General features: G+C 35.8%; 1 protein-coding gene across 1 annotated transcript in view; it reads left to right on the top strand.

Moving 5' to 3' along the window:
- The window catches only part of LOC107668720 (nitric oxide synthase, brain-like), a gene marked incomplete at its 3' end in the record, with an annotated part of 49,795 nt that overhangs the window by 19,447 nt on the left and 20,817 nt on the right, over nucleotides 1–9,531 (top strand). Inside the window, exons 5-11 of the mRNA XM_016460694.1 lie at nucleotides 2,478–2,623; nucleotides 3,194–3,356; nucleotides 3,535–3,626; nucleotides 4,848–4,989; nucleotides 5,352–5,491; nucleotides 6,529–6,703; nucleotides 7,525–7,626. Of these exons, the coding sequence (XP_016316180.1) occupies nucleotides 2,478–2,623; nucleotides 3,194–3,356; nucleotides 3,535–3,626; nucleotides 4,848–4,989; nucleotides 5,352–5,491; nucleotides 6,529–6,703; nucleotides 7,525–7,626 (960 nt within the window). The remainder of the gene's footprint in view (nucleotides 1–2,477; nucleotides 2,624–3,193; nucleotides 3,357–3,534; nucleotides 3,627–4,847; nucleotides 4,990–5,351; nucleotides 5,492–6,528; nucleotides 6,704–7,524; nucleotides 7,627–9,531) is intronic.

The following is a 9,531-nucleotide window of genomic DNA, read 5'->3' as shown; positions in this document are numbered from 1 at the left end:
TCATTAAAATTGTTTTTTCAATGCAATGAAATAACGACTGTCTATAAAAAAGTGCATACCGTCTAAACTAATATTTGTAAATCAAATATAATTTCGTAAATTGCATAAACAATTATGAATAAAACAGCATCATGTATTTATGAATTGCTTAATCTAAAGAGCCGAAATGCCATTCACACAGACTGCATTTAAAAACATATGAGACGCAGTGTTGCAACAACGTCACTTACATCATCACCGCATCTCGCGCGCCACTGATGACGCTCCCTGATGCACACCTAACATTCAAATGCAAATGTTTATTTTAAATTCGAATAATATTCATTTTTTATTCACAATCTCCTCATCACAGGCAGGCACAGCAAGTCATTTCAGCATGTGTTCGTGTTTGTGTGTGCTGTCTGCGTCACTCATAGCACGTGCCTATATCGTGCACTATATCGAACATTTTTTTCTATCGATATCGAAGAAGGTGTACCGTCGATAAATATCGATACCGTTTTAACGCCCAGGCCTAGTATAAACTGTTTCTGTAGTTTTTTCAGTGTCATAACTCACCTTTTGTGTTTTGCTTTATGCAATTCATTTTTTGTTAGATACTATACCATATATTTTGATGTATGTTTTGGTTTAGCTACTTCTTTATTTTGTGTATGACATGAACTCGTAAGTAGAAGTATGAGGGTGTTACAAAGATGGCCAATTAATGAACCGTTTCCTTGAAGGGACTTTTGTTATTTTTGGCTATAGGCTACTCTGAAACTGTTGAAGGTTATGGGTCAGTCATGGTTTAAATGCTTCACCAGACTGAAAGGGCAATTTGGGATATTAAAACAAGCCAGTCCTTAATTAAACAGCACTAGCTTGTATAGGCTTGTTGTTATTTTTTAGCTCTGTCTTTGCCATTCCACCCTTAATCCAGTGAACATATTAGCAGCTACAGAAAGTGACAGTGCACTTCAAATCTAATCTTATTATAGTGGCCATATGAGTATTTTCCTCAAAGCGATGAGCGACTTCTGTTTGTCTCTTTGCTTCTTCTTATCAGGCTCTGATGAAGCCTGCCATTTATCCAGCCATTGGATGTTTTCAACAGCAATTCGTTTTCGAGGAATATGATCATGAAATGCATATACAAACATTTTTCTGAGGCTCTGTGTGTTGGTTTCACAGGCCTGCAATAAGATTAGAATATGATAAACAACATTCCCAACTTAAAAGTGTCTTATTGCATGACAGTTAAGTTTTGCAGCATGTGAGCGGCACATTTGCATTTTTAATTTCTGTAACCATTTTAACAGGTTGCGATGTTGCAATATCGATTAATAAAGACTTATTTTCACACGTTATGTTGTGACATCAATGCACATTTGCCAAAGTGATTTGTAAACTAATACGTTTTCATGTTTGCATCACATACCAACTCCAGATGAGTCACAATAAAAGAGCTCAAAGATTTGTAAAAGCAAGCTAAAATGGCATGGTTGCTTCAGCAAAAGTGTTTTTATCTCACGTTCACTTTTGTTAACACTATTGGGTTGGTTTAGTGTAGGTGCTATGTTATTTTCAAAAGTGACAGAGCATTAATCTTTTTGAGCTGCTCACCAAACATTTCAGTTCCAAACTGCTGCGATACGTAAAATAAGCAACGTGAGAAAGTGTTGTCAGATTCACGTTTATCTATTTTGGTTAAAAATAAGCACGCTTTGATCGCCACACATTGGACATTTCACTTTGAAAGTGGTTAGAAATGTACTAGTATTATTTTGCAGAAATGTTACCACTGGCACGTTTTTTTTTTTTGTGTCTGGGTTGGTAAGAAACATTGTGCAGTAGAAGTAACAGCGTTGCAAGTACAGCTGGAGTTGCACACTGAACCAAAGTCCTTTTACCTCAAGTCTGTTCACCCACCTGACAGCCATCTTGGTAACTTATGTTTTTTAGGTACATAATGCACAGAATGCATCTCTATTTGAATGGGGAACAATAAAAATCTTTCATAAATATTGCGTCTTTGCTAAAATCCCACTAAAATGCCTGGTCTGTTTATTGCTTCTTATACGTACTATGTCTGGAGGAACTTACCAGACAATGCCATCATTTTTTTTCTTTTACTTTTGTATATAGGCTTTTATACAAGTAAGCTAAAATTGTTAGAAAAAAGCACTAAAAATACTATTTGGATGTAAATTTGCTGCCCCTGAAATTTCATGACATTTTATAATTATGGCGGTAATTAAAGGAAGTACTTAGTGTGCTCACCCAGACATCACTTTATTTTCTGTATAGACCTCCAGTACTGTTACACAGCAGAAATGCTGTCACAACTTGTGCCTGCTGTTGCAGTTACACTCCTACGGACACAATATGTGTAAGACGGGCACAATGCTTTCTGTAGCACATTTCCGTGAGTGATGTAGCATGTTTGGATTTGCACACTCAGTCTTCTTATTGTGCTAGTTGCTTTTCGTTTGCAGGTGCCGATCTGCACTGAGAGTGTTTGTATAGGCTCTGTTATGGTGCCAAACCAGCACAGTCGCAAACCAGATGAAGTCCGAAGAAAAGAGGAACTGCTACCGCTTGCAACAGATTTTATCGACCAGTACTACACATCAATCAAAAGGCAGGAGAACAACTTAAATCTAATGCACACTGTACCATATTAAACATCTTTCATCACTGCAAAAAATATATACAGTATAATAGATCAGAATAAAACGATATATTTTATATAGTTGTATTTTTTGAACTACAGAAAGATGGATATATATTTAGATGTTATATTTAAAAACAATAATACATCATTTATTTTAGAAGCAAAACTGTCACAAAGATGACTTTTTAGATTCAAAATGACTTTTTACACATTTTTTAATAAGATTCTTTTTTTTTCCAAAGAATATATTTTGAGTTAATTTATCGTTCTTACACCATTGCCATTTTTTCTTAACCCTAGATTTTGGCTTTAAAACTAGCCATTCGAATAAAGGAAGTACACATAATTTAATATGCATTATATATTTTCCAAAAAACAAATATCTAAAATTAATTTATGCATTTCTTTTTTCAAGACAAAAAAAAAAGATTTATTTATCTATGTATGCATGTATGTTGCAGTACATAACTTACCCTTCTAATTGCAGTAATTTTTTTCTAAATGTGCCTTTTATATGTTTGACTTCTGCCTGAACAGATGCGGCTCAAAGGCCCATGTTGACCGGCTAGAAGAGGTTAAAAAAGAAATAGAAACTTCTGGAACATATCAACTGAAGGACACAGAGCTGATTTACGGGGCCAAACATGCATGGAGAAATGCAGCTCGCTGTGTGGGACGGATTCAGTGGTCCAAACTACAGGTATTGTTTTGCTTTGTTTTTTGTTTTTTTTTGTCATGCGGGATTGTTCTTCCAAAAAGCATTCCTTCATCAAACCATTCCCTTAATCTTTTCAAGGGTACAACAATGTGGTGCATATTGAAATGCAGCGAGAATGAAAAAAGAATGTGTCCTAAAAAGTGAATTTCTCTCCTTTGAGGTGTTCGATGCTCGAGACTGCACAACCGCTCATGGAATGTTTAATTACATCTGTAACCACATCAAATATGCAACCAACAAAGGAAACCTCAGGTTAGTGAGGCCATTTTTCACTAACTCCTTTTACTTCCTGTCTTTTTCTGCATCTCCTTTTCCTTGCGACTTGCCTTCTTCCCTGTCAAAGTGAGTGTTCCCATTCTCTCTTTGTCACCTTGTTCCACAGCCCACAGTACAGCACCTGCCACAGCATTGCCGAGCACTGGCACCACTGCCACGTTACGAAGCTAATCATACATGACACTTACTCTCTGTTCTGTTTAATTAGCATCCGTCTAACAGAATGATTAGAGCCTGAGAGAGTGAGAGAGGGGTGAGGAAAGGGAAAATTAAAACAAGAAGAGAGGAAACGCTTTTATATAGTCAAAAGCCCCCACGCTTGCTTCTTACATCATCAGGACCTGCCAGAATAAACGTCAGAGGTCTCCTACACTCTTTTTCCACACATAAACAAATCAAGGCAACAAGAAAAGCTCCTCAGCGCTTTTTCAAACAGGCTGGTGACCCAAATTTCATCCAGAGTTGTATTTCGAGAGTGACGGGACTTGTTATTTAGATTAGTTGGACTGACACTTTGTGCTCTTAGCTGTTGAACGTCAGTGTGATGTATTTTCAGCAATGAAGCATGATTATGTTTGCTTATGGAACAGATGGGGAAGTTTTATTTCAAAAGCACAATAAATGACAAAAACTGTACTATATAATTACCAATATTAGGATTGTAATGCTATATAATTAGCATGACTCTGCTTTAAAAAAAAAATAAAACACTGGTTAAACCAGTTCTTTAATATCTGTATTGCACTGAACAAACAATTTTGACCAACCAACAAACTTAATTATCAATATATATTTTCCAGAAGTGAATTATTGTACATTTTAAATGTATATATCTTTTAAAAGTTTATTGTGAAGTGCATTTGCATGACCTCGAAACTGACAGCGCTATATAGATGATATATAGTACATCCAAGTTTACACGCACTTACTGTAAATGCATAATTGTTTATATATTTTTGCAAAATATAAGCTATATAATTACATGTGTCTATATGTTGAGTTGGATATATAAGTAAATCCAACTTTATTCGCTTAAAAACAGTACATGCACTTACAGTAAATGCAGCAAATCTTGGCTGTGGGATTAAATCACACAATTTTGATTTCATGGAGTCTGTAATACTTACTGTATTGGATGATTTGAAGTATAAATCCACCAGAGGGATCTCAGCATTACCCCTTGTCTCTGATGTGCAGATCGGCTATTACCATCTTCCCCCAGAGGACAGACGGGAAGCATGACTTCCGGGTGTGGAACAGCCAGTTGATCCGGTACGCAGGCTACAAGCAGCCTGATGGATCAATTCTCGGAGATCCGGCTTCGGTGGAGCTTACAGAGGTGAGGTGGGAAGCTATATTGCAATAGCTTCGATTGTCAGTCACAGGCATCAAAAAAGGCTCCAACTGACATATTGAATGAAGCATGTTACCAGTACACACAAGAATAAACCTTTTGTGACATCATGGGCATTTCTTGTTATCGCTGGGTTGATGTTTGTTTAATTTAACATTGTTAATTGTGTTCGAGTTGTTTTAGGGCAATGCAAAATCCAGTTTAAGCTGGTGTCTGTGTTTTGGAACATGGTAGCTGGTTTCTAGCTGAGCTAAAGAAGTTGTCAGCAGGTCCACGATGGTCATTAGCTTTGTGACCAACCAACATATTCCAAAAAAACATCTGTAATGTTTGTTTTTGACTTGTAGATCTGTATACAGCAAGGATGGAAAGCTCCAAAAAGCTGTTTTGACGTTTTGCCCCTTCTTCTCCAAGCCAATGGGAACGATCCGGAGCTTTTTGAGATTCCTGATGATCTTGTACTTGAGGTTCCCATTATACATCCAAAGTAAGAAGAACCAAGCATATTGTAGAGTTTTATTGGGGTTCAGACGGTTTGATGCTTGTCAAACTTGTGTAGAAACACCACAGAATCACATCAGTGCTTAAAACATTTTACACCTCAAATGTTCATCCACCCAGAATCTGATAATAGTCTGCGTCATACAGTACATACCGAAGGGAAATCTCATATCAGAGAGGCTGTAATGTGCAGAGCTTCAGGATGCATAGCAACAGAGAACTCAAGCTGAGAGCTTGCCTCTTATGCACGTACATTCAGGAACGTGGGCTAATTTGGCATAAAACTTGTCCTTTTTCCAGATCCTGCCTCAGTTTGCTTGTTTAATTCTGTCTGTTTGACACCGATGTGTCTCAGATGATCAGTTACTTGGGTCCTGAGATCTAGATAAGACTGAATTGTCCCCCTCAATCATGCATTTATATCTTTTTTTTTTTAATTGATAAGTGTTGAAAAAATAATTTAGCCTGAGTTACCATTAAATTAAGCATTGATGGCTACTGACTTCCTGTTTCAGAACTCAAATGTCATGCAGATAAAGTTAAACTTCTCATCAAAGAGTAAAAGTGGACAAATGCAATTAAATTGAATTAAATTAATAAATTATATAAATAAAATAATTTTCAGCTCTATGTTCTTGCAATTGGGTAAAGTAAAACAGAACATTTTGCTCATACACCTCCCATGTGCAAAAAGAAAAAATTTTTTAAGCGTAAATGAAAGTGACTGTGGTGCTATTCTTATTCAAGAAATCAGATCAGGGCGTTCTTGAGGATTTTAGAGTAAACCTTGAATTCAGTGCTCACTATGTGCGCATTTACTTACAGAGAAATTATGATGGAAACTGTAAACGGAATACTCTAAAAGCTTAATGGTGTACATCTGCATATGCCAAGATATTCTACTGACTACATTATGTTATGCAAATAAGCTCAAGAACATTTCACTGAAAAACATTTCTGCATGCAACTTTTCTCCCTGAGCTGGGTTCAATATTGACCGTCCTCCTGTCTGTGTCTGTCTAGGTTCGAATGGTTTAAGGAAATGAATCTAAAGTGGTACGGCCTTCCTGCCGTGTCTAACATGCTGTTAGAGATCGGGGGACTGGAGTTCACCGCCTGCCCCTTTAGCGGCTGGTACATGGGGACCGAGATCGGTGTCAGAGACTTCTGCGACAGCTCTCGATACAACATACTTGAGGTACCATACTGTACCAGACAGCCATAAATCACCCCTGCACCATTGAGAATATCTCATGTTACTTTTTACACTGCATTACACAGTTTGAAACCAGACTGCATTACATTTGATCATTATAAATGTTATGCATATGCATTAGACATTGCACCCCAACAGGAAATTAGTAATGACACGTTTGTGTTTAATGAGCCATTGCAATGGATTAAGTTGATTATACGGTATATTATGCATTGTTTATCCTGTTTTAAATTGCTCGCTTTAATTTATGCAGATTTTAATTCATAAACATGCTGTTTTTAATTATCATTATAGTTTTATACTCATTCAGTGTTACAATCGCTCTTCCACATTTCCTTTATACTCTGAAATAAATTCACTTACAGTTTTAACTTCTAAAAGACATTGAGCCACTAACAGCCCAGTTGGCCTATATATACTCAGCTTGCTTTACCACATATAAAATATATACTGAAATATATCCTAATCTTCTATAAAATATAGAAAATCATCTATAAAATAATTCACCCATCTTCATGTTATTCCAAACCCATCTGATTTTATATATCTGCAAAACTAATTTAAACACTTTTAAGAATCAGCCTTCAGATCAAAAGGTTTTTAAGATCATGAGAAACACATATTCATGTCAGGTGTGTCCAAACTTTTGACTAGAAGTGTATTTTTAGATAGTCTTGTCGGTCGTTCCAGATCTCTATAGAGGCAGATCACAAGTGGCAGTTCTATTAACCTTGGTTCAGATCCAGAGAGAATACAGTATGAATAGTCTCTCTGTACAGTATGATTAATTCCCTTCATTTCAGGAAGTAGCTACAATGATGGGGCTGGACACGAGGAAGACTTCATCCCTGTGGAAGGACCAGGCACTGGTGGAGATCAACATCGCAGTCCTGTATAGTTTCCAGGTAGGGTGAGCACACATATATGGGTGAATTTCATAAAAAAAAAAGTCAGAATCATATTCAAAATCATAAAATACAGTCTATTTTACTACCATTTAGAGTTTTAGACAATGTGGCTTTATTTTAATGCAAATTAAGTCTGATACTTGAATTGTTAATGTTGTCTGGAGATAGTAACAAAAAATAAACTATTAAATAATTAATTGAATATAAATGATCAAATAAACACACACATACATATAATACTGTGATATTTACAGTAACAAATAAATATCATATTTTAAAAATCATAATCAGTATCATTTACAGGCAGTGCAATAAATACACAATATAAATACATTGTTTACTTTAAAACAAAAATCACGCTAATAATAATAATTAGATATGGAGATGTGCTGATTTGTCCTATAAATAATGTCACAACACCAAAAAGAAGCCCCTATAAAAATAGGCAATATATATAATTGGCTTTATATAAAATTAGACATTATACAAAATATAATTTCAAATTCTTTTTTTTTTCTTTTGATTTTGTTGTCAAACACAACCTAGACATGTTTTTGACAGGCTTTGTGAGGTTCACCCACATGTAATCTTACACTCTTAGTCTTATTTTCAGTCACGTTTATTTATTTTTGCCAGTATCTAATTTTTTCAGTTAATCTCTTTACACAGCTTCTCATAGAGCCTAAAAGCAAATCCCTGCATTCACATTCATGAAGCATTCATAAAGACTCATCCAAGTAAATAAAACATAAACCGGCTTTCACAAATCAAAAGCCTGAATCGCTTCTGTTCTATTTATTAGAGTTAAGCACCTAGGACATTTAACACAATGCTCCTGTGACTGAAGAAATATTTTTATTGATATTTATTGCACTCCCCCTGCAGTTTGTTTACTCACAAGACCTTATTTCTTGCTAAAAGGCATTTACAGAACCGTTTCAACACTGATAAACTAATTAGATGTTATTAAGTAGCTGTGCTCAGTTTTCTTATCTTTCATAATTGCGTATGGAGTCAAAACAATGGCAGATAACAATTAAATCTACTTGGAAAACTAGACGTGCTGCAATGCAAGCCAATCTGAGGATTTAATTGCAGGTTGTATTGAATTACGTCAACATGCTGCAATAAGTATCACAAGCTATCTAAAATGCATTTGATAATAAGAATGCACACAATTATGGACATTGTAGCTGTTTGTATGCTGAAAAAAAAACATACTGGACTTCTGTCAGATTAAAACTAAATAAAAATATTATGGACATTTCCATTGTCATGCATTGACATTTTATTGCATTTAATACTTTATGATTCTATTAAAGAACATCTGATAATTGTAAATTGTAGTATAAAAAAGACTATATATTTGTCATAACAGATACTTTAGAATATTAAGTAAAACCAAAAATCAACAAGAAAGTATTTAACTTCTGCATTTACTTAATTTACAGTATAGCTGGTCAAAATCATGTTTTTTTGAATGAGGCGCTGCTTGACTAACTTTACCAGCTTGATCAGAAAGACCATACTGGTCGATTATGTAAGGGAAACAGGTCAATTTAGCTCAAAGGGAATCATTTAAGGTTTTATAGGGAATTTGGACAGAATCACTGTTTTACGGCTGATAATTGAGTCGTTGGAGGTACTTGCGTTGCCTGTGTAAGGGGTTCCCTTCCTTGTCTGGTTGCCGAAAGGGGTTTCCCGAGGTCGCTGATTGGATGGAAGTTCAGTAGTCATAGAAGTGACGTCTTGGGAAGCCAGGGGTTGGGCATTGGCTGAAGATGCGGAGTTGTGGGCTGGTTGAAGTTTTGAAGCGGTCACAGACTTGAGGTGAACTCGGAGACACGGAGTTGCGGCAAAACTTAACTCAGAACACGAAACTCTCAACGGAAAAGAAAAGAA

Source organism: Sinocyclocheilus anshuiensis, unplaced genomic scaffold (assembly GCF_001515605.1).
Source record: "Sinocyclocheilus anshuiensis isolate Anshui unplaced genomic scaffold, SAMN03320099.WGS_v1.1 scaffold36, whole genome shotgun sequence".
NCBI classification, from domain to species: domain Eukaryota; kingdom Metazoa; phylum Chordata; class Actinopteri; order Cypriniformes; family Cyprinidae; genus Sinocyclocheilus; species Sinocyclocheilus anshuiensis.
This window is presented reverse-complemented; position numbering and strand designations above follow the sequence as displayed.